Source organism: Lissotriton vulgaris, chromosome 2_1, assembly GCF_964263255.1.
Source record: "Lissotriton vulgaris chromosome 2_1, aLisVul1.2, whole genome shotgun sequence".
Taxonomy (NCBI): Eukaryota; Metazoa; Chordata; class Amphibia; order Caudata; family Salamandridae; genus Lissotriton; species Lissotriton vulgaris.
Genome location: NC_141687.1, coordinates 1,741,832,941 through 1,741,858,441, shown reverse-complemented (window position 1 = coordinate 1,741,858,441; position 25,501 = coordinate 1,741,832,941). Strand labels below are relative to the sequence as shown.

The 25,501-nt window shown below is 45.9% G+C and overlaps 1 protein-coding gene across 1 annotated transcript in view; it reads right to left on the bottom strand.

The window, feature by feature from the left end:
- The window catches only part of CHID1 (chitinase domain containing 1), a 1,807,841-nt gene that overhangs the window by 69,264 nt on the left and 1,713,076 nt on the right, over positions 1 to 25,501 (bottom strand). The window contains exon 11 of the mRNA XM_086957742.1: positions 7,407 to 7,487. Within this exon, the coding sequence (XP_086813868.1) occupies positions 7,407 to 7,487 (81 nt within the window). The remainder of the gene's footprint in view (positions 1 to 7,406; positions 7,488 to 25,501) is intronic.

Below are 25,501 nucleotides of genomic sequence, written 5' to 3'. Positions count from 1 at the left end.
TTGTTTTTACTTTCAGATCTTTACTCCTTCCCCTCCCAGTCAACAATCCCCAGCCCTGACGAAGGTGTGGCCCCACTGGCCTGTCACCGAAACGCGCGTCGGCTTGTGTTTCCAGGAATACGGCACACTGTCCTATATTCATCAGGACCCGTATTAATGTCATCTGCCTGGAATAACATACTGATTTATGCAACAGATTTACCATCTCTGTGTTGCATACGCCAGGACGATAGGAATGAATGGAAGAATGAAAGTGGAATGATAGAATATTAGGTAGATTAATTTTGAAATCAGTGAGTATGAGAGTATGATTGAAGTGTGGTTTGTTACTGGGTAGGTCCCAAAGTAGGATGAATTTCTCTTATTTTTACCCCTCCTTTCACCAATGTATGTCTTTTGATATTCTAAAAAATATTATGTGGATTTAAAATGTTATCTATTTTTGTATGATTTTTCTACATCAATTCTAAGAGTATATAAAAAATAAATAAATAAATAAATAATATATATATATATATATATATATATATATATATATATATATATTTCCTAAATACCTGCTCTTGAGTATAATTGGATTGACTAATTTTTGTTATGTGTAATGCTAACTCCTAGACCAATCACCCCATACATATTGGTTGGATCTTATTGTTAGGACCATTATATCACTAGGCGGGGTTACGCTCCTTGTTCTATTTTCAGTTTTCTTCCCCCCACGACCTGCCTACATCCTTAAAAGCCCATTGGGGAACCCCCTTCTTTCACTACTAGTATAGAAGGGGAAGCCGAGGGTCTGGCAGTGGCCTGCCATTGGTGTCTGTCAGCAGCTGGAATAGTTATCGCCAGTTAGTCAGGGAGGTAGGAAGTGGAGGAGTTATGCAACAGTAAAAGAGGCCTTCCAGGATCAATGCTGATTTGAAGTTGGCTGGGTCTATTTTGAGGTGGAATGGATGGCAAAAAAACAAAAAAAAACAATGGAGTGAGATATTGGCCCAAGTAATTACTAACAGCTCAGTTTATTTGTTTTATATTCTTCACTGTGGCACCCCCAGCGTAACATGTATGAGCAGATCTGGGTTATGTTCTCATTGTGCCACTGGAACCAAGCTGCACCTGACTGAAGAGACCCATATAGGCGAAAACCAGTCTTGGTTGCTTGTGTTTCAGTTCGGAGAGGGCCTGGCTTCGCAGTTCGGACTGGAGTGTCACTACTGGAGCAGGATCAAAGCTGATTCGCATAAGGTAGGGCCTAATCTGAGGTGGCATGGTGGGCAAAAAATGATAGTCAGGGATACAGGGCCGAGTAACTGCCAGTGGCTGAGATTAATTCAAGCATTCCATCCATCTCCTTTTTGTATTCTTCACTGTCAAACCCTAAGTGCGGAGAGTATGCCTAGACGTGGATCCTATGCTCACAGTGTTGTTGGAAGCAAGCTGAAGCCAATTGAAGAGGCCAAAATTGGGTAAGACCAATCTTGGGTTGCTTGTGCTTCAGACGATACCTGCCTTGGCAGTTCGGACTGGACTGTTCCTAGTGAAACAGGATCAAGGCTGATTTGCATTTGGTTGGGTCTAATCTGAGAGGGCAAAAAACAGATGCACCCGGATGTAGCACAGAGAATAAACAGTGATTAAAATTATATCAAGCATTCACTCCATAATTTTTTTGTATTCTTCAATGTGACGCACCAAGTGGGTATGCCCAGATATGGGCTGCGTGATCACTATCTTGCTGAACTGAAAAGGCCCAAATAGGCTGAAACCAGTCTTGGGTTGCTTGCGTTCCGGTCTGGAGAAAACTAGGCTTAGCAGTTCAGTTAGGACTTTTTCTCCTGGAAGGGACTCAAGGCTGACTTCCATATGGCTGGGTTTAATCTGAGGTGGAATAGTGGGCACAGAATAGATGGACTGGCATGTGACCTGAGTAATTATCAGTGCCTGAAATGAATTCAAAAATTCAATCCATCACTTTTTTCCATTCTTCATTGTGACACCCTAAGTGGGACGAGTATGGTCAGATATGGGCGCTGTTCTTACTGTGCCACTGGAACTAAGCTGAACCTGACTGAAGATGCCCATATAAGGAAAAAAATAGTCTTAGGTTTCTTGTAATCCGGTTTGGAGAGGGAGAGTCTGGCTAGTCAGTCGGGATGGACTGTTCCTAGTGGAGCAGAACCAAAGCGGATTTTCATATGGAAAGATCTGGTCTGATGTGGCATGGTGGGCACCTAAAAAACAAACTGGGATGTGGTCCCAAGTAATTACCAGTGGCTGAGACAATATCAGCATTCCATCCAACGTTTTTTGTATTCATCAGTGACAAAAGATTAGTCGGAAAAGCAGGACTCCCCTGACAACTGGACTGCATATAAGCAATGGAACAGTTTCATGGGAACAGCACTCCTGAGGAGACCATGCAGGCACCTCTATGCCCCCCCCCCCACGGTGCAGGTGGGCACACCATTCATCTCAAAGGGGGGCCACTTGGCCAGGCCACCTGCTACCAAATAAAGAGCGGGGAAGCAGTAAGGCTGCTGAAGAATGGGTAATGGGGAGCCCCTCACATTACCTCGCAGGGGGAGTCTGAGGTTTGTTACGTCACTGCATAGATGTCGACAGCAGGTACACCCACATACTCATAGGGTGACCAACCGTCCGTAAATTTCTCAGACCGTGAGTCATTTGGGTGTCTTATCTGTAATTAGAAAAGGGGGTGGTGATGAACAGTGTGTCTGAATTAAGCAGACCACTCTTACCCAGTCCAAAGATCAGGGCTTGATCCATCACCGTTATTTAGCTCACTGCATCATCCCAGCTCAGAACCTGGCTATATGCAAATTAGTCTGTCCCTGGCCCAGTGCATCATGGGAACAGGGCAGACCAAACTACCAAGCCAATTCTTCACCAGAAAGGAGACAAGCTTCCGGGGACCGGTTTCTGGCATTTCAGCCGTCGTCGGCCCGGCTTGCTTGAATCCTGATGGGGCAGTGAGCAAGGGACTCATGTCTGAGTATACCCTGCCACACCTATAGTGGCCAAAAACGATTCAGAAAAGGGGGTGGTGATGAATAGAGTGTCTGAATTAAGCAGACCACTCTTACCCAGTCCAAAGATCAGGGCTTGATCCATCACCGTTATTTAGCTCACTGCACCATCCCAGCTCAGAACCTGGCTATATGCAAATTAGTCTGTCCCTGGCCCAGTGCATCATGGGAACAGGGCAGACCAAACTACCAAGCCAATTCTTCACCAGAAAGGGGACAAGCTTCCGGGGACCGGTTTCTGGCATTTCAGCCGTCGTCGGCCCGGCTTGCTTGAATCCTAATGGTGCAGTGAGCAAGGGACTCATGTCTGAGTATACCCTGCCACACCTATAGTGGCCAAAAACGAATCAGAAAAGGGGGTGGTGATGAACAGAGTGTCTGAATTAAGCAGACCACTCTTACCCAGTCCAAAGATCAGGGCTTGATCCATCACCGTTATTTAGCTCACTGCACCATCCCAGCTCAGAACCTGGCTATATGCAAATTAGTCTGTCCCTGGCCCAGTGCAATATTGCCCTGTTCCCATCATGCACTGGGACAGGAACAGACTAATTTGCATGTAGCCAGGTTCTGAGCTGGGATGGTGCAGTGAGCTAAAAAACGGTGATGGATCAATCCCTGATCTTTGGACTGGGTAAGAGTGGTCTGCTTAATTCAGACACTCTGTTCATCACCACCCCCTTTTTTGAATTATCCGTAATTATTCCTTTTACAACGCCTTTTGCCCGTAATTTTGAAGATTAATTACAGCGAGTTGTTCTGTTCCCCTGCGAGAAGCCCCAAGAGATTAAAAGTTCTCAGGGGCCAGCTCTCACTTCTCTGCTGAACTCCAGAGGCTGCAGCAGCCCCTCACTGAGTTTGCACAGACTGTGGACAGGCACACTGTCATTCCGACTGAGGCTAATTATCCCCTTTCGAATGACAGTGCGCTGTCTGCCTTTAGCATAGCATGTGCCAGTGACTGCCTTGGAGGCCAGTGACTCACTTGGAGCCAGTAGATCGAAGTTGGTGATTAAATAGGAGCTTTCCCCAAGCAGATTACTGTGGGGAACTTGTGGCCTTGTATTATTTGCCAATGTTGCACCCGGAGAGTGACGGGGCAGGAGCAATGACGGGACTGGAGCAGTGACGGGACTGGAGCAGTGACGGGACAGGAGCAGTGACGGAAAAGGAGAGGTGACGGGCAGGAGAGGTGACGGGGCAGGAGAGGTGACGGGGCAGGAGAGGTGACGGGGCAGGAGAGGTGACGGGGCAGGAGAAGTGACGGGGCAGGAAAAGTGACGGGGCAGGAGAAGTGACGGGGCAGGAGAAGTGACAGGGCAGGAGAAGTGACAGGGCAGGAGAAGTGACGGGGCAGGAGCGATGATTAGGCATGAGCAGGAGCGGTGACCGGGCAGTAGCGGTGAATGGATAGGAGCGGTGAACGGACAGGAGTAGTGACCAGGAGAAGTGACGGGGCAGGAGTGGTGATCGGGCATGAGCAGGAGTGCTGACCGGACAGGAACAGTAAACGGGCAGGAGCAGTGAACGAGTAGGAGCAGTGATGGTGCAGGAGCAGTGATGGTGCAGGAGCAGTGATGGGATAGTAGCAGTGGCGGGACAGGAGCAGTGATGGGCAGAAGTAACGGGACAGGAGAGTTGACGGGGCAGGAGAGGTGACGGGGCAGGAGAACCGATGGGGCATCAGCAGTGAACGGACAGGAGCAGTGAACGGACAAGAGCAGTGAACGGGGAAGGAGAAGTGACGGGGCAGGAGAAGTGACGGGGCAAGAGAAGTGATGTGGCAGGTGTTGTGATTAGGCATGAGTAGGAGCGGTGACCGAGTAGGAGCGGTGACCGGGTAGGAGCAGTGACTGGGCAGGAGCAGCGACGGAGCAGGGGAAATGACAGGGAAGGAGCGGTGGCGGGACAGGAAAAGTGACGGGGCAGGAGAAAGTGACTTGTACTTATGTTCTTTGCCTGTTTATTTATATAATATTGCATGACATCCACTGATGTGTCTGTAAAGCATACCTTTTGTCCTGAATTTTGATCTCCTGTCCTGAATTTTTCTCCTTAATTTTGACCCTTAGTCCTGAATTTTTACACTCACTGTCCTGAATTTGTGCCCATGCCAGTTGCCCAACCTACATACCCACCATATTTAGTAATTCAAACCCATTGAACGCAGATGACACAAGCTCCATTCGATGCTTTACAGATGTTCACAATGTAGGCCGCTGGCTTGAAGTGGGTTAATGCGCGCCGCCGCCCGCATCTGCTTGAGGAGCGGGCTTATCCTCACCAAGCCCTCTGCCCACTGGTGTGCTGCCGCAGGAGGAAGTTCATAGGCCGGAGCTATTTTAAAATGCTTTCATCTGATTTGTTCTGGGTCTGCGCACCCAGGAGTGCTGCCTTGGCGAATGCGCGGGTACAGCGTGCTGAGCCGCGGAGACGCCGCCAGGGGACTCTGCTCTGGGACTGCAGGTAATTCGAGGATTCACGGGCGCGCATGCGCGGCCCTGGACCGACATCCAACGTCCAACGTTACTATCCACAAACCCCCAAGAGCTGGGCACGCGCTAGCACGGCGCAGAAGAAAGTCCTGGCTGGATGTGTGCAGGTTATCTTAGAGTGGCAGGCGGTTCTCCACTGCACAATACACGTGTTTTTCCTTCATCGATGCGGCTTCTCGTGTTCAAGTACATGTAGCAGGTGAACAGTGTCCTGCGGAGTAAGATGGCGGGCGGTGTGGATAAGAGGAAGGGGCTTTGAGAGGCAATTAGAAAATGGCATAGGCAAGTGAAGCGGCAGAGTGGTTAGCGCCTAGAGGAAAAGCATACGTCTTTTGATGCTAAGAAGTGGAGAACTGGAGAAAATATGAGAACCCCGGGAGGGAATGTAAAGAGAAAATCTAGGGCAGAAGGAGGAAGCCTAGTCAAGAAGAAGAATGTTAACAACGTCGAGAGAAGAAGAAATGAAGAATCCTGGGTGAAAAGGAACCATGAAGAAACGAGTCGGCGAAAGAGCAGGAGAGATGCAAGAGCTAAGGTGGGGAGGAGGGGACATAGGGAGGAGGGGAAATAAAACAGGAGAGAAGAGAGGGGCGAAGGAAGAGAACGCTGAAACTACGGATAGGGGCAAGATGGCAGCCGAGGGGAAAAAGTGGAGTCCAGACCTGCATTAGTGGCGAGGCTGCATAGGGGAATATGGGGGTAGGGGGCATTGAAATCGAATCCTTGGAGAATGTAGAGGACAAGACTGTTTGGGGCGAAGACAAGTTTGGTCAGTATAACTAATATTGAGCTCGGAAAGAGCTGGCTCGACAATGAAAACAGAACAGAACTGCAGAGGGGGTGCGTGCAGGTGACAGGAGAGTGGACGTATCTGGAGCCTGCAGAGGAACAAACATTTTGGAAGGAGTAGAATAAGATAAGGGCAGGGCATTAAGTGGGATGCAAAAACGTGTGTGTGGGGGGGGGTCTCTCAAAGGAGCGTGACAAATCTAATTAAGGGCGTTGCTTAAAATACGTAAACTAAAAATCTGTGCTTATATAGTGTGCCGCCCCACTAGTATTTTGCTGTTTGTCATTGCATCCGATTTTGCTGTTTGTCATTGCATCCGATATATGATACAAGCAACATCATACCTTCAACAAGCCAGGACTGTTGGCTTTGTCAATGGTTGTTAGTTGCATAAGATAAATAAGCAGCAACTGTGCCTTGTATATATAATACTGAAAAAGCTTCACTTAAAGCCCTGGTGACACTATGACAATGTTGCTGCTCCTGTGTTTCAAAAAGAGAAGGGAAATCCAGAGAGAAAATGACTCTCTTTAAAGGATTCCCTTCCCCAACAATGCTCACCTGGCATGACGTCATGCAGTAACGTCTCCACTAGTGAGAAGTGAGCAGTGTGAGCATCGCACATCAATGTGCCTGCTGTCACTGCAAAAACGGACCAGGGCACAAAACAGAGCACGATAGAGAACCTGTTTCGAGGCCCCCTTTAAAAAGCTGCTGGTGCTCAGCACCGGTGAGACCCGGCCCACTTAAAGCCCTGGATAAGGGTGTCGGGTGCGAGGCATAGAGGGGTGGCGGGGATATGCAGTAAAGAGGGAATCTGGACGCTGAGAAGAAGACTGGGAAGGAGGGAATGAAGAAGCATGGGTACGAAGACGAGGGAGCTCCTGGGATGTTCATCAGAAAAGGAATGGATGGAGGCTGTGTGTGTCTAGGGAAGAAGAGTTGGTAAAGGCTACTGTGCATAGACATTTTCTCAATACGCCCCCCCCCCCCCCCCCGGCAATTAAGAAAAGCCACATGTAGCATGACTAGATTGCAGAGGCAAAGAAAAGGCGAGGAGTGGAAATGAAAACTTACTTTTTGTACTCAAAATAATGCTCAGCAATCTGCTCCTCCCACACAATCTTCGGCTTCTGCTCCGTTAGGATCTCGATGTACCTGGGGGAAAAGTAAACAAACCGCTAATTATAAAGTTGGCTTCCCACGTTCAGGTGTTTGTGTATCTTGGAGATGTGAATGCTGAAAGTTAACATGCTGTACCTAGCTGAAGTCCCTGTAGGGAGAGTCTGAGCAGACAATATGCAAGAGGCAGGCACAGGAGTCTAGAAGCAGAAGTAACTGTGACCTCTCTAATCCAATCTTGTATTCTCAGGGTCACTCCAGAAATTCGAATAAGAGTCCAACATCCAAACATCAATGCCCAGACTGGTGAGCAACGATACAACGGTAGAACAAAGCACCAGTAACTGCTGACCTTCTTTGGTCTGATACACTCCCCACTGAGAACACTCCAACTACATGAGCGCCACAAGGTATCTCTGAGTTGGTGATTGATAGGAGAGACACATTGTAGTCTTCAATAGTACAGTTTCCAAGGAACATGTAGTAACGAAGTTCACGCAGGTAGGATGTAGTATATGTAGATTTATTGAAGTACGTTACACGTAGAGGTGTTGTAGTCAAGCAGCCCCAGCAGGTGCAGCCTGCCTACTGCTCAGCCATTCTCAACCGTCAGCTTCACCTCACAGGTACCCAACATTCCAAAACGCATCATCACTCCAACATTTCTTGCAGCACGCAGCACATTCGCACTGGCTGAGCTGGTGGTATAAATCGCAGAACATTAACATGTACAGGATACTACAGAACAGGAGTGAGGACGGCATCCGCACTGGCAATAGGGAGGAACTGCTCGCAAGCTGCAGAGGGAGTCAGCAAGTATACACCTGGTGAACTTTCTCAAGTGGGAAGGCCCAAGTGGGAAGTATCAGGTGCTGCGGTTGTTGCCAAGGCCGCCTTTAGGGCAGTGCGACTGGTGCAGACCTGTCGAGGGTACTGTGCAGATCATAGATCTAAATTTTATGTGGATAGCTGAGTGGATTACTGCTTTTGTGATATATCCTTTTGCCACCGCTATTCATAAGATACAACCCTAATATAGAATAGTGACTGTTAAGAATTGTCATCAAAGAGCTGCATGCAAACTGCATAAAATAGGTTAGGACGTTACGTTTTTTCCCCAGTCTTTCATCTATTCCTAATGTTCCTGAAAAGGGTTTGTTTGGGTAGATTATATATTCTTATCAGTAAAGTCAGCCTTTACTGGTACTTTAAAACAAATGTATGTCAGAGAGGGGCTATGGAGAGATAATGGTCACTTTTGCCCGATGATCATGGGGGAATCTGAGGAGGAGGTCATGGGAGGAGGCGACGGAACCAAGGAGGGTTGTCATTCCGGGCTCCGACAGCTCTAAAGCCGGCAGTGGTTGTTGCAATGCACATCGTTCTCATTTCAGCACCAACACCGTTTGCCCAACCCACAGGGATGTCACAGACCTATACCCACCTGAGGTTAAAAAATAAAACAATGCTACATTGTGCAGCAATACTGCTCCAGAGCCCGCTCTGGCTGCTTGCTGCATAACGGATGGCATTTATGTAGCACAGTCTACGAGTTAAATAACCTCTAGATGCTGTTCCACCCGTAACACAGTGAAGACAGAGAATCAACAAGTGGCTATGTTCAGAGGCTGGGTTTAGGCTGACAAAAGAGACACTAGGAGTTCATCTGGACCATCAGGGCCTGGAGTGGAAGTGCTAAGAATTAGGCGAAAGGTAAATGTCTCCCATGTTTAGGTAGGAGAAAGGAGCTGAAGTGTCAGCCTTTGGTGAGGCTAAAGAAGCATTGTGTGTTGAGCACGGTCATCCAGCTTCCACGACTACCACAAAGACGAGGGTGTAGCCTTCAAGCAGACACAGGCAGGGGCCAGGATGCCCTGCACACAAAAACCCAGGGCTTTGCTTGCGCCCCATAAATTCAAGAATCAAATTTAGAGACGCATGAAGACCTATATTCTCTCAAGGGTCTACCACCAGGCATATCAACAACCACATTAACATTGTTGTGCTTCTGCTGTTGTATCTCCGTGACAAGACATCCCCTCAGCAGTCTTTCACTAGATCCTTCATCTCATTTAGAGACCAGAAGGTGGAGGATCGAGAGAAGAGGAACAGGGTATGGAGGGTTCCAGGAAATGGTAGTGAGACTGAAAGGGAAACAATATTGAGAGGGTGGCATGAGTAAACAAGATGGGTGGTGGTTTCAACGCTAGGGTGGAACAGAGAGCATGGAGCAGTGAAATAGTAAACTTGAAAAAGAGAAGGGGTGCACAAGGATGTCCTCCCTCATGTATCAGGAATACTTAGTGAAAGGCTGATGTGTTGTTTCACCGAAACGTGTTGCCTTAATATAGAAGACTGTTAGTGGGAAGTCAGTGCGAGGATTTTTAAAAGTCTAAGTCGACTGAACCATGCCTCCATCCATCGTAGGTAGTAGTGAAGGAGAACTTGGTAGCCAGTGAATGATGAATAAATAGACGTTTTTCATAGAGTATAACGATGTACCCAAGGTGTGTGTGTGCCTATTACTGTAAGTTGTTTGGGACTTCTTTGGACCAGATAAACAAGCACCTTGTAATGCAATGCCAATGGCTGTAGGAGGAGAGAGTGACTAACAATCAATGCTTTCTAAGAATGGTGCAAAACCAGGGTTGAGCACACTTCGGCTAAAGGCTTTGGAGGAAAATGATCTTAGTGGCCCAGGTTGATCGCATAATATAAGGAAGTTCAGCCAAGAACATAATAATTGTTAAAGGGCTAATGGACAAGTAGCGAGATTAACACTGATGCTAATACAGATCTGGAATTATATTAAATATACAATAATACATTAAGTGGCCACAAGCTGAAGAAAAGACAAAAAAATAGTAAATGTTGCACAGGATAAACATCAGTACAGCAGATGGTCAAGTCCTTCGCCTATACCTTCATATCTGTACTGAGAAGTGAAAAGGGTACATAGCTAGAGTACAATTATGGCTCTTTATTTTGTTTCAGTATAAAGGAAATAAACACTTTACTGAATTCAGGGTGCAGGTCTTAAAGAGATTGCCTCGCCACAGACCTTGTGTAATATGTATCATTATAATGGCAGTAGTTTTACAAAATTCAAAAGGATGGCCACCTTCCCAGGAGCTTTATTTGTGGCCCTTGCCTTAATGGACTCACACATTTCTCACTACCTGATGCATTTCTCCAAATTTGCTGGCACTCATTGGTTTAGTCTGGGCAACTAAAGTGTCTCTAAAACGGTAGTCTCTTGATTATGTGTCTCCAGTGTCTCACGAATAGACGAAGGAGCAGTAGTCACTGAACCCCGTCGCAATGGCTTGAGGATGTTCAAATGCCCCTGGGTAGGTTCATACTGTCGGGATTACTCTGGAAGCCATGTCGTGTCTAAATAGAAACACTAATAATTAACATGCCTTATTCCCTTGTTCATAGGTCTTGTGCTTAAGTCTTGTCAAGGTCCATTTTACTTTCGATACAAGTTGAGCTCAAATTTTGCCTATATTATTCTGTTTGGTAAGTCGGATGTCGTCATTTGCATTATTGCTTCAACAAGGAGGTTATTACCGTTGCCAATGAGTGCTGTTTCTGTAAGGTTTGACACTTTACTATAGCCATATCTTTGATCTGATCATATCTTTATTTGGCCTTGGACATAGGATTTGCCAGCTGGCAATAGCAGTTAAATCATTGAGGTAAATGTCCATTTGTTCTTTTTAGGCATGATTCCTACAATTCAAGGCCACCAGCAACAAATGATGGACGGAATGCTGAATGAATCAAACATTCACCCCAGTCAAGAGATGTGGGTTGAATTCCTTGTTCTTTTGCTCACTACCGCACCCAAGTTTGGGCCCAGCCATATGCAAATTAGTCTTGACCCTGCTCCTCATGGAACCAGTCCAGCCCAAACTGCCAAACCGGGTCCTCCCTGGACCAGAAACAAGCATCCTGGGAGGATCTGGCCTGGCAGTTCGGGCTGGACTGTTCCCATGAGGAGCATGGTCAAGATTGATTTGCATATGGCTGGGTCCAAAAAGGGGTGGCATAATGAGCTAAAGAACAATGGATTAAACCCAGATCTTTGACTGGGAGTGAGTGGATTGAAAAGTTTCAGCACTCTGCCAAGCATTTTGTTGTGTTTGCTATGTTCAGTCTCTTCCCTTATCCTCCCTTTCTCGCCTCCCCTGTCCCCCCCCCACTACTTTTCTCTCTCCTTTCTCTCTACTCCCAATGTATTGCCTATTTTTTTTGATGTATTGTGTAATTGTTGATCTTCTTCTGTTACATTGTTGATTCTCATGTAAAGCGCTCTGATACCTTCGGGTCTAGCCAGCGCTATATAAAACTCTTTAAATAAATAAAATAAATAACTAAGTGGCCAAGGGTGGGCCCAGATGTGGGTCCCTTGCTCGCTGTTCCTCTGGATACGAGCTAACCTGGCTGATGAGGGGTGAAAATCTGAAACCGGTCCCAGGATGTTTGTTTCCAGTCCAGGGAGGACCTGACCTGGCAGTTCGGGCTGGACTGTTTCCATGCAGAGAAGGGTGAGGAATAATTTGCATATGGCTGTGTCCAAACCGGAGTGGAATAGTGAGCAAAAGAACAATGGATTAAACCCAGATCTGTTACTGGGGTGAAGCGTTGAAATGTTTCAGCACCCTGTCCACTTGTTGTGTTTGCTTTGTTCGCCCTATGTGGCATAGGTATGCCCAGACGTGGGTCCCTTACTTGCTGTTCCCCTAGATTCAAGTTAGCCTGGCTGATGAGGGGGTTAAACTCCGAAACCGGTAACAGGATGCTTGTTTCCGATCCAGGGAGGACCTGGCCTGGTAGTTCGGGCTGGACTCCTCCCATGAGGAGCAGGGTCAAGACTGATTTGCATATGGCTGGGTGTAAGCTGGGGTGGCATAGTGAGGAAAAGAACGATGGATTGAACCCAGATCTGTGACTGGAAGCGAGTGGTTGAAAAGTTTCAGCACTCTGTCCATCATCTTGTTGTGGTTGCTATATTTCAAGGCCAGCATTGTCCATCATTTTCATGTTGGTGCTTGTAATTTCACATCAAGGTCAAGCTTAATTAAGGAGTGATCTTAAATTCCATTATAAATATTTGAATAGTAGGATACGGCTAATAACAGAAGAGCAGTGAGTACGAAATAGTCAATCCTGGTTTCTGTGTCATGCATGCACAACAGAATTGCATATTGCCTGTTGGTAGGGTGAATGATCAGCCAAGGTTACATTAGGGCATTGTCCACCATCAGATCTTTGTGGAGCACTTTGTCTGATTTGCAGGGTTTGATTCAGGAACCAGATCTGTTCAAAGCTGAATTAGTCGTGACGTTCCAGATACCTCTGACGAATAAATTGGAATAGTCAATCTCAGTCAGGGTTCTGCTTACCACACAGAATCTAGATTTGCCCGGGTTGGGGGCATATACAGATACAATCACAAGGTGAGAGACTTGTAGGGATCGTTTGGGAAATGCAAAGTGGCCAGTTTTGTCATCCCAGGTGTTCAGAACCCACACAGGTAATTTTGATGAATAAGTAAGGCTACTTCATTTTGTGGGCTCAAATGCTGCAATAACTTTACCCACCCAGCCTCTTCTTAGTTTACCAGCCTATAGTAGGTCTCTTGTAATAGACCAACAAGTGTTTTTTCCAAGCCATACAAGTAACGACTTTCTCCCGTTTGATTTTATTTTATTTTTAAATTTATAGAGCGCAACGAATGCCCGGAGGCGTCTTGGCGCTGAGGATTCAGAAACGTGTAAGGCTAGCATACAGGTAACATTGGAGGTCAGATTGGAATAGCCATGGAGGTAGTACCATTCACTTTTCTGGAAGATTCGTATATCAGTCATCATAGAGATGGTATGAGGAGTAACAAAACTGCCTCTGTGGTTGTCAGTATGTGAAAAAAAGTTACATAAATAAATATATAAAATAATGATTTACTCTAACTGGATCTCTAAACTTTAGCTGGGTGAGTAGAAACCCTTAGCATTCCAGTCTTCACCGATATATATACATGTGTGCCATGTTATGGTCGGCAAACACATTCTCTTTCTACATATCAGGGAGAGCAGGTGCTCTACCATCTGTGCATACATTTCTAGCACTTCTTTAAGGGGGAACTAGATCTGTCACACGCTGTTCTTCCATTTTCTTGGTCATCATTATTGGGGAGTGTGTAGGAGTACCTTCTGAAACCAATGGAAGTGTGAGTATGAGAGTAAAGCTTATCATGAACTAAAGGTTCCACCTCAATAATTTGGTCATCTCATACTGATGTATCTGATGTAAATAGCACAGGTCTAGCATCTACTGACGACACCTTTAAAGTGAACAAGAAGCCCTCGCTCCTCAGAATTGTCGTACTCTTGGGTGCACCCATATATGGTGATAATCACTGTAGCTGGTTCAAGGAGGCCAAACTTAATGTATCATTTTTCGGAATGGGTTTTAGAGCAAGGAACTTCTTCCACAAATCAGCATCACTAGACCTATTTTAAATCACCTCCTTCTACCACACTACACATTCTTCGCGACCCACACACCCACACCTCATCATAAGGCAAAATTGAAAGATCTACGGCAAAGAGCCCCTTTGCCGGCATTGCAGCACTGGCCCGACGAGGAGCATGATCAGATGATGAAGCATGGCATCTTACGGGGTGTGTGAGGGCACTTGCTCCTATTGGAGCTTATTCCACTGACCTGAAAACCTACTCTTTTTCAATTCGTCCTTTCGCCTAACTTTGTCTAAAGAACTGCACACTCTTGTATTTAAGTTAATAGACAGATGACCATAAGTCTCGGAGCACTGGGCTGACGGAATCGCAGTTTATGAGCATGATTAAATTCAAGTGGCTGTTGGAAGTCAATGTGTAGTAGAGTTGGAAAGAAAGATATCAGGAAGTATATCATATTGTCTCCTTTTTCCTGAAGGTCACAGATGTGTATGGTATGCCACCAATTGTGTTCTTCGAGGTCAGTCACCTTACTCTGCAAGTTCCTTATATCCTTACTCCATTCAGGTGACACTTGCCATCAGTATTCTCTTTTTTTTATATTTATTTTTATTAAGTGAAACAAGCAAGGCAAACACAATATGCATAGCGCTTCATTCACATGAGGTCAGGTAGACAGTACATCAAATAATAAGCAATCATTGTAGAGAGGGAGGAGCATAGGGGAGAGACAATAAGCAAAACGATATTACAAACAGTGAATGTGGGGTCAGGGGGAAAGTGGGATATCAATATCATCCACAGCAGGTGGTGTACATATGTCACCTCGAAACCTATTCCATTGCCCCCAGATTTTTTGCCATTTCCGGGGGCGGCCCCGGGCCAGATACACTGTTTTTTCCCGAAACATGCAACAATCCATGTTTTCCTTCCACATCTCAACCGTAGGCGGTCTTTGGGACCCCCACAGTTGTGCGATATCATGTTTAGCAATCATGGCTCCCAGGGTCGCCCACCGGGTTTGGGTCACGTTATAGTCTGTGGGTTGCCAGACGTTTAGCAAACAGCGTCTGGCCTCCGGTAGGAGGGGACACCCGTAACTTCTTCCATTACATCATACACCCCGTTCCAATAAGCCACCACGTCAAGACATTCCCAGATAATATGTAGAAATGTCCCCACCAGACCACATCCCCGCTTACACAAACCCTCCTCGGAGAAGCCCATGTGAACGAGACGGGGGCCCGTGACATACACCCTATGAAGGATCTTAAGCGGAACCAGTCGAAGTCTCGCTGGGATCGCGACCTCCTTGGGAGAGGAAATCGCCGACTGCCAGTCTTCATCATCTAATTCAAGACAGTCCCGGACCCAGAGTTCATGCAAGGGCAACAGAAGACCCGATCTATCATTAATCAGCTTTTTATATACAAGGGAGATTGTACTATCCGGAACGTGGCCATCTAGCAATCTATCTTCCAGCGGGGACGACTCAGGTATCGCCTCCCCCACCGAAAAGAGAGACAACAAAGCATGGCGGACCTGAACATAGCGAAAATATTCAGAGTTCCCCAATTCAAACTCCTTCTTTAACGTATCAAACGACTTCACTTGTCCTTTGACCCATAGGTCTCCCACCTTGCTACAGAGTACCAAGCCTATCTGAGTCAAAAAGTGGGGTCGCTAAAGTCAGGCGGTCCTTCCAACCCATAGAAGCAGTTGCATCATGCCAAACACGAACCGCCGTCCTAGTAGGCCCTGACAATGACCTGACCGCTGATTTCGAGTACAGTGCCCTATAGTAATTGCCCCCCAACAACAACCATTTGTCCATAGCAAACGCGGGATTCAGTTCAGGACCATACGTCCCGTGATTAATGGTCCCCAACTGGGACGCCCAATAATATTGCTTGATGTCTGGGAGGGCGATACCCCCATCGTACCACGGGAGCGTTAGTTTGGACAGCCCAATTCGAGGTCGACCGTCCCATATCAATTTCCTCTGGAGACCCTCGATGTTACGAAAATAACTGTCAGGGACTATGTCGAGCGTGTTTTGGAGGGCGTATAAGAAGCGAGGCAAAGACATCTTAAAAAGGGCCGCGCATCCCAACGGCGAGAGCGGAAGCCTACGCCATCCCGCGACATCCTGCCGCAATCGACTTAAAGGTGGGAGAAGATTCAGCTCATACCCGGCTACAGGGTCTGTGGAGACCCAAATACCCAGATATTTAAATCCCGTTTGTGTCACCTGTATGGGGCAGTTACGCGGGAGGAGGGGGACATCGCCAGAAAGAACATATAAATATGATTTTGCCCAATTGATAATTAAACCCGAGTTTCTACTGAAGGAGCCAGGACATCACAGAAAACCATCAACGATTTCCTGGGCGAGGTGAGATTTAGCAATATGTTGTCAGCATAGAGCGAAATGCGATCTTCATAATCAGTGGACCACCGAATACCCCTTATCAAGGGCTCCCAGCAGATCCAGGCGGCAAGGGGCTCTAGGGCCAGGGCAAACAGGAGTGGTGATAGGGGGCATCCCTGACGGGTACCACGCCCGAGACTAAATGGTACCGAAACTCGACCATTGACTACAATCTGAGCAAGCGGGTCTTCATAAAGAAGCCGGACCCAACCGATAAAGCCGGGACCAAAACCAAATTTGGCTAATGCAGCCCACAAATAAGGCCACTCAATGGTGTCAAAAGCCATTGTGGCATCCAAGGACGCCAAGATGGTCGGCTCGCGCAACGTCCCAGCCCTCGCGAGAACTCCATGCAGACGCCTGAGATTCAACGCAGTGTTACGATGGGGAATAAAACCGGACTGATCCGGATGGCGCCATCAGTATTCTCGATCGTTCAAGCGTACATTTGTTTGCTTCATTTTTAGATTCATGTTGGCCAATTCCATTTGCATAAGTTTAATATATTTATTGGTATAAACCATTGATTTCTCAATGGCTGCCATGTTCTTTAGTTGAGTCAATAGCCTGTATAAAGACAAGACATGGTCAGACCCTGCTAACAGAATCTTAGGCTCTTTCTAGAACTCTATTTCCACTTTAGAGACGTGTGAGTGGGAGCTTTGTATGAGTTTGGATTTGATATTGGTTATCTTTTTATTTTGCATTGTGGGTTTTTAAACATGTTTGACTTTCTTTGCACTATTTTTAACTGAGCATCTTGCACTCTGGCACTTTACAAGGCCGGTCAGGTTTCTTTTTTACCAAGTCTTATCAGGGGTTACTCGGCTACTGGGCCATCTTGTGGTTAGCAGGAATACTTCTGTCTCGTTTCTTTCTAGCCTTATGGCTGTCATCAGGAATAACAGCACACTTGCAGAACATCCGCACAGTGGGCACACCAAACGGCACACAGGTCTGTGCCCATCCATGCCTGGACCGAGTCTAGGGCCAGGGACCCTGTTGGTTTCCTATCTGAGGTCAGTAGATACTTTCACTATCTTATAGCAATGCCTTCCCTTGTCTCATGCCTCACCCAGACCTCACTAAAACGTTTTCTCAGTATCCATTTTTAAAACCATTCCATGCCTTAAGATTCAACAAGCGAATACACACCCCTAAACTGCCAATGACTTTTCTTCAGACTGTATCAAAAAATTGAACTGTGCTCTTATAAAGTGCCTGTTCTCGAGTCAAACTTTGGAAATAAATGACTTCATGAAGTACTAAAATTCTGATGATCTGTTTATTGTGGAAACTTAACTTAAACCCAACTCAGCTCCAGGATCTCGTCAGTAGTTCCCCCTGGGTTTTTTGGCAAAGTACATCAACAGGAACTTTAAACATTGTGGGGGTACCACTTATATATTTAGAGAAACTTTTGGGATATCCTTGTTTAACATTTCATCTATCAGTGGGGCTGAATCCTTAACCCTCGTGATCATGAAATCGCAACAGTCGCCTATTGCGCCCTTTAACGAAAAGGCCCACATTGCACCGCAGAACAGTTCATTGCTGGAATCTGTTTCGCTTTCGGGTCTCAGAGTAGTTTTGAGGCGCAGTTGAGCATGTTGAAATGCAGACAAAAGTGTTAAATACCAAAGCATGTTATATTCAGTAATTAAAAACCGCAAAACCTGTGACAGAGCTACATAAAAACAGACCGACAAAACCAGTAGTTTGACTTTAATAAACCGATGTGGGTGTTGTACTCAAGATGAAATCGATTGGTTCTATAAAATTTTTTATAGGCAGCTCCATTTTTGTTAGTGGTAGAGCTCTTCATTTAAGACACCTAGGTGGCATTTACATCCTCACCTCTCTCTGAGTGGCTGGCAACTTCATCTAAAGGACTGTCTCTACGTGCTCATATGAAACTCTTCTCACTCCCTTCTCTAACTGATGTCCCAAGTGCATGACTTCTCTCGGACAGTTTTGTAACTTCTCAGGTCAGACCTTATGCCTATGTTTAGCCAAATGCTGAATACAGCAATTGTGTCTTGTTTGCATGCTTCTTTGGTTCTCAAAGCGATAAGGAGATCGTTGGTGTATTAAATTAATGTTAAACTGCATGGTAATTGTAGATAATTCAAGTTCATTTTAAGTATCTGATTGAAATAGGATGGACTTTCAGTTGACCCTTATGGGGCGCAACACCACACGAGGGTCTTCCCTTGGAATGGAGCATGAAAAGAACCTGCCTCTCTTCTTGTAACGGAACCAAGAAGAAGGCTTGACAAAAGGCCATGACTGTGAAACACTCGCCCTCTGGGAAATTTAGAACAAGATCACAGCAGAGTTCATTACCTCAGGATAGTGTGGAATGACAATTTGGTTAATCTTTCGGAGGTCTTGTACGATCCTCCACCTTTTATTAGCTTTCTGTAAGGCCAAGATTGGGGGAGTTGGGGACTCCCAATAACTTCCCTCAAAATGCCTTGTTCTATCATGCTCTCAATAACAGGGGTGATCCCTACTATGGCCTCTGGGTTCATTTTATAAGGGCCAGTCTGTGGGAAAGCAGCATTAGGTTGAAGGGTGATTTTAAATGGTTTGGCACCTTTAATCAACCCAATTACTTTTCCTGTAAAATCCCAGACTTCCTCCTTAACTGTCTCTCTCAGATCCACTGGCAAATCCTCTGTTGTAATGTCTGGATATAACTTGACAACAAGTTCCGGAGACTGCAACTTAAACCGGAGGTCAGATGCTTATTTTCTAATAAAGACCCCCATCCTGTGTCAAATAGATGACACCGTTGAGTTTACAGAGAAGATCTTGTCTTAACAGGCTTATAGGACTAGAGTCACAAATTACAAACTGATGCTGTTCTCTGTTGACTCCTATTTTTACAGGTAATGGGGCTTTGATTGGATAGGTGCGCTGTTGGTTTGTAATGCCTACAACTTGGCCTTCTTTTCCCAGGAGACGTAGGCTAGGGACCTCAACTGTTATAACTGTTGAACGAGTGGCTCCTGAGTCTATTAGGAAAGATATGGGATGTCTGTTGAGCTCTCCATCCACATATAGTCCACTTCCAGGACTGCGCCAAGTATTAACTCCTCCTACCCCCTCAGGCACCGTCATTGGCCCCGATTGAGATTCATGGAGGTCTTGAACATCATAGGAACTGGGCTTCCTTGTGACATCATCTTAGGGGTACCCTAGGGTTTGGGTGAGTATGGTAAATACCTCCTTGCATCTGCATTGGGTTGAAGGAATTTGGCAGAACTTCAGAATTTAGAGCTTTTGGTGAAGCCATAGGGGGTCTGAGTATAGGACGAAGCTGTCCCTGACCTGCCATATTAATCCCCTGGGAATCAGTCACAATGTCCTATTGCAAATGTGACACTGTGTAACCTTCTTTAAGGCACGTATTCTTGTCCCTGTTCTATTCCCCAGACCTCTCCCCATTCGTGGGACATTCCCACTGTAGATCGTGGAGACTCCTGAATCACTGCTCTAAATCCAAGGTCTAGCTCGGATCACTGAAACTGAACCTTAAGTCCCTTAACCCCTCCATTCTGAGCTAGCTGTGTTTGGGCTATCATAAACTTCTTTTTACAGTCTTTTCGTTTTGCTTCTAATGTGTCATTGCAATATTTTGCATATTGTAAGATCTAGTCAACAGGCTTGCTTTGCCAACAAAGGACACCCTGGGTGATTTTATTGCTACTCTCTGGCCCTAGTCCATAGACAAAGGATGCCAGAAATACTCCCATGTTGTCTCCCCGCTGGTCATTTATCCTGTTGTGCTCCCTATACACCTGCATCATTCTCTCGAAATAAGCATGTACTGATTTTTTTGGCTCTTGAGAGGTTGGGAAAATTTCAGGCCAATTCATCTCCTTTTGGGGAACCTTTGTCTTCAGGTGCTTTATGATCTCATCCTCCTTGGTTTTAACAATGGGTGAAGGGACATTTTCCCTGCCACCCGAGGCAGTTCTTGTGTAGGCCAATCGACTGCTCTTTTACACTCCATGTACAAGTCTTCCCACAAAACCTTTGAAATAGTCGCAAACTATTCAATCCAAGAGTACCATTCATCAGGATTTTCTCTAAGCTTTGGAAAAGAGTTTTTAAAGTGGAAAAGGTCTGATTGCGACCATGGGACATGTACATTGCCTCCTCCCTGTACTTTGCGCACTGGAAAGTCCTTTGCCATTTTCCCTGTATTTCCTTCCCTTCTCCCTTTTGTTTTACCCTAACCTTCTCTTTCTTTGACTACAACTCTCTAAATTTCTCAATATCACTCCATTCCTGGATATTTTCGATCAGTTCCCTCATATGTGTCCTCAACCCTCTTAACTTCAACAGTCGTAGCTCTCTGTCATTGCCATCCAGCATTATTCCGTAGCTTCTTTCACTTAGTTATATCAATTCCACATTTATCAGCCACCTTCTCCATCTTCAAATGCGCCTCTCTTGCCACTCTCGCAGCTTCCTTGCTCAAGTAAAGCAGCTCATCCTCCCCAAAATATGCTAGAAAATCCATTCCCACATTTCCCTTTATAATTTCTTCAAATTCTGTTACAGCAGCACAAGATTTATATGCTGTGTGGTCGGCCTGGGCCTGGGGAATTTCCTGAAAAGTCTGTGCAAGTAGTTTGGCCCCTATCCGCCACCAACTGAGTTCCTTTCTTGTAGGGGAACTAATGCCACCACTCCTGGTCTCTTTCCGGAGTCCTGAGGTATACTTGGGAAAGGTTGACTTGGGATGGTTCTAGCAGATGCTTCAGCTGGGGGATTGATGAGGGCACCTGACAAAGACAAGGTACCTATTTTAACAGGTGCAGGTATCGGACCAAGGGATGGAACAGTTGTTTCTGCATAACTTGGGGGTGTGCAGACCTCTGTAGGGGATCCTGCAAACCGTTCCCCTCTCAGTCGATAGTGGGGCAGTGGTACTTGGTACAGCAGCTGCTGCGTTATAGGGGCGGTCTTATGCTAAGGAGGTCATCTATAAAGGCATCTACCTCCTCACTCTGTTTCTATTTCCCTTTTTGGTTCCTCCTCTGCCTTCTCTTCACTTTCTAACAGAGAAAAGGTCTCTATGGCTTCCTCTCTCCACTTTTTCTACCTTTCTTCGTCCTGCATGCTTCTCTAGAAATGAGCCCTGCTGGGGATTTTTAGTTCAAACTTCTTTCTTTTCGCTTGCTACCTGTTCCCAAAAGTTTAGGGGCTCAAATTGCCTGGGCCTTGGCTGTGGTTTCAATTCGTACATTCTTCTCCTCAAATTCTCTATCCGAGGAAGGTGGAAGGTACCACTGAACGGGAATCAAAGTCCTCCAACTTTTGATGTATATTTGTGCCATTTTTTAACCCACATGCACGGATGTGACCCTTTCTTTGCTGCCATTTCCCTAGCTGGAGTGCCTTTCGGAGAGAAGTTTACCTCCTTGTTTATCTCTTTCTCTTTCTTTGACAGGGGATTCCCCATTCTAACAATGTCTCGTTCAACCCTCACTTTAACCTCTCACCCTGTCCACGCTAATGAGCGCACAATCCATCCACCAATACCAGTGCGTCTCTGTTAAAGATCACCCTATCACAGCGTGGCTACGGCGTTTGCCAGCCAATCCCTGCGTGTTGCCTTATACCACCAGGCTGCTTCTGAACCATTTTCACAACGGTTTCATCATTCGCTTGCTTCAACTACACAAAGGTTTCAATATCGATAATAAAGTTACCTACTTCCAAACAATAGTGAGCCTTCGACCTGTGAAAGTTACTATACTTGGTGCTTCCAATCCCTATGCACTAGGGAACAAACTACCACCGAGCTTTGTTAATTCATCAGTGGAAGAAAAATGTACTTCTCTAATTTGGTGCATCTGATAGCATCTCAGAGTACACTTCACTTAGCAGGCAAGTTCAACAGTTCAATGTTCTGACTTGAGGTATCGCCCTTCAAAAATCCAAGAACATGATCAAAAACACAATAATTATTGCACCCACGAATCATACAATCAGAGCCATATAATAATTGCTCTCAAAATCCGTCCACTGCATTCCGTTGTTATACGCCTACAACTCCCAACATGCACTACTCCGCAACTACTTCATTTGCGCATTTTGCACGCAATCGCTATTGATACTCATGTCTTTGCTTTTCGTCAGCCACCTTGTCTTTCTGGAACCAGGATCGAGTTGAACCGGGTCAAGTTTTGATCATGTGGCAAACCATCTGGACCATGAAGGTGCAGTACCCAGTTCTATAGTCAATTAGTTGCTCCAATCGGAACCATCTCGGCCACCAAAACTGTCAACACCAACCACATTACCTTAAATCCGACTCAAAAGGGGGTGCCAACGACTAGGACCAGAAGCAGTATGGCCCTGATACAGATTTTGGTGCTCCCCGACAGGCGCCATCACTTCAATTAAATCAATTTAATAAAGTAGCAGGTGATAACATTCTTGTAAGAAGGACAGGCATGGATTGTCATTTCAATGCTTTATATAAAACTTAAAAGGCAAAGAGTATGCCATAGAGAATCATTTAGTGGCAAAGCGTACACATCAGAAGTACAACGCACTACAGTTCTGAGTGAAATCCGGTATAGATTCATCTCTAAAGTGGGGAGGTTCTCTCTCACATAGAAATCTTCACATCCTTTTATAGGATCATAGACCTAGACATTCATACATTCTTCATGGGCACATGATTTTCAGGAAACACACTAATAGGAATTGAGCAATAAGAAACAATTTACTAAAAAACACATTCAAAGATACTCCTATCATGGTACTACATTGAATTTGCAAACATTCTCACAGTTAGTTTAGCAATCCAATTGATACATTGTGTGGCAACAGCCTGGGACAATTGAAATGTCCTTGGTTAGGTAGAAAGCGAAAAGGTTTCTAGGCAGGGCTTTAAGTGGGCCGGGTCTCATCGGTGCTGAGCACCGGCAGTTTTTTGAAGGGGGCCTCGAAACGGGTCTCTATCGGACTCTGTTTCGTGCCCTGGCACAGGCAGTCCATTTTTTCCCGGACTGCAGTGACAGCAGGCACATGGATGTACCCATGCTCACTACTCACTAGTGAAGTTACGGCATGACGTCATGCCAAGTGAGCGTTGTAGGGGGAAGGGAAAACCTTTAAAGAGAGTAATTTTCTCTCTGGATTTCCCTTCTATGTGTGAAACGCAGGAGCAGCAACATCGTTGTGGTGTCACCCGGGCTTTAAGTGGAAGTTTTTTCAATATTATATACAAGCCAAAGTTGCTGCTTATTTATCTAATGCAACTAATAACCATTGACAAAGCAAATAGTCCTGACTGGCTGTAGGTATGATGTTACTTGTTTTATCATAAACTGGATGCAATGACAGAAACAGCCAAATACAAGTTGGGTGGCACACTATGCTAAGCATAGATTTTTTGCTCAAGTGTTTTTAGCCACGCCATTAATTACATTGGCCACACCCCTTTGAGAGACCCAACCGAGTTTTTTAATCCTACATAACGCCCTGACTTTAGAAACATCTCTCAGTTTATTAGTGAGTTTTGCAGTTCATTACTTGGAACACGAAAAATAGCAACAGTTAACACGCGACAGTCAGTGACGATGCAAGATGGAGGACAGTGTAAACACAACCTAGGTTAGCGTAAGTTCAAATATGATGGGTTTAATGTGCAAAAAAGACAACTCCCACACCCCTATGTAAAACGCGCAGCGCCAGAACTAATACAGGAATCAGTTCTCTAGAGCGGTCTATCCCACATACTTCGGGAGCCGAGAAATGGCAGTGCAAAATACAAAAAAACAGATATAAGTGTAACAAAGGCTGGAGAGCTCCTCCATGCGCTTTGCAGGGGGGGTCTCAAATGTTGTTGCACCACTGATACAACATCAGAGCCCTGGTACCCATCTGCGGCGGGTGATATAAAGGCCTCCTCTTACAGCCTCTTGAACGGGTTGACATATTGTCCTGCCCGCAAGAACATTTTGCAGATGTAAATGAGAAGCTTTTTATCTTCATCCCACATTTTTTTCCCGCCGCAGATGAAACCCTCCTGACACCCGAGCGAATAGAGCCGCTCGGAAGCCATTAAACCGATTTCCATCAAGCATTCTCCTGACCCTGCGAGCCACAGAATCTATCAGACTGTCTATTTAGAAGAAAGATTCCTGAGGGGGGCGCAGATTCACCCCTCCGGGCCGGAGAGAGAGGGGGTGTGAAATGCAGAAGCAGCACTTCACTCCTCGCAGAACATTAAATCTGACGCCACCACTCGAGCCTGCGCGGAGGGGAAATGAATTTTCACGAGTCAAATAGGCTGCCGTATTTATTTATTTTCTTCGGCTTTTGTTCAGCGCTTTATCGACATGCAAACTGAAAGTGAATGCGGGCTGGACGGAAAATGAATTACTGTCGAGTGGCGCTGTCTGCTAGTCTCCTCAGCCTGCACGTGTGCAGACGGCCGTGGGCTCTTGAGTGGATAACGCTCTCTCGGTATTGGGTGTTTAAGTCAGGCTGCAGATCAGTGTGTGTTCGTGAGCAGGGCATATTTTCTAAACAAGTATTTGCAATGCAATGCCTCATTTTTTCGAAGCTGTAAAATTTCCTGTATGTGCTTCAACTGACTGCAATACTTCCAAAAGGATTTTTTTTCTTCAGAGGGCGGAAGTGCTCGCCTCGTGTAATCAAGTGAATCTTTGCATTGACACGCTCTGCCCAGTTTAACTGGCTTGGGTCATGGCCCCAACTCTTCAGTCGGAGGAGTAGTTTCTCTTTGAGATTTCGACACTCCCCTTGAACCTTTTGTGGTGTGGTGAAGAGTGTTTACAACATGTTGCTGTATGCAGGCTCAGAGTTGCTGTACTAGAACTGCCAGGAAAAGGATTATACTAAACTAGCAACTACATAGGGATTGGTTACGTCTGGAGTACTTTTTAGGTGGAGGACCGTAAGGCTGCCCTTGGCAAGTCTCCGGTAGGAGATTTAATGATTTCTAGTATGGGGGCTTGAACCCGCCTCTCTCCTCCATTGGCTGGCTTCCTAAACGGAGGCCTGCCATTGGAGGAGAGGGGCAACACTCCTTTCAAGCCCCGTCTCTTCCGGATTCGGGGGTGTGTTTTTTTGCGTTC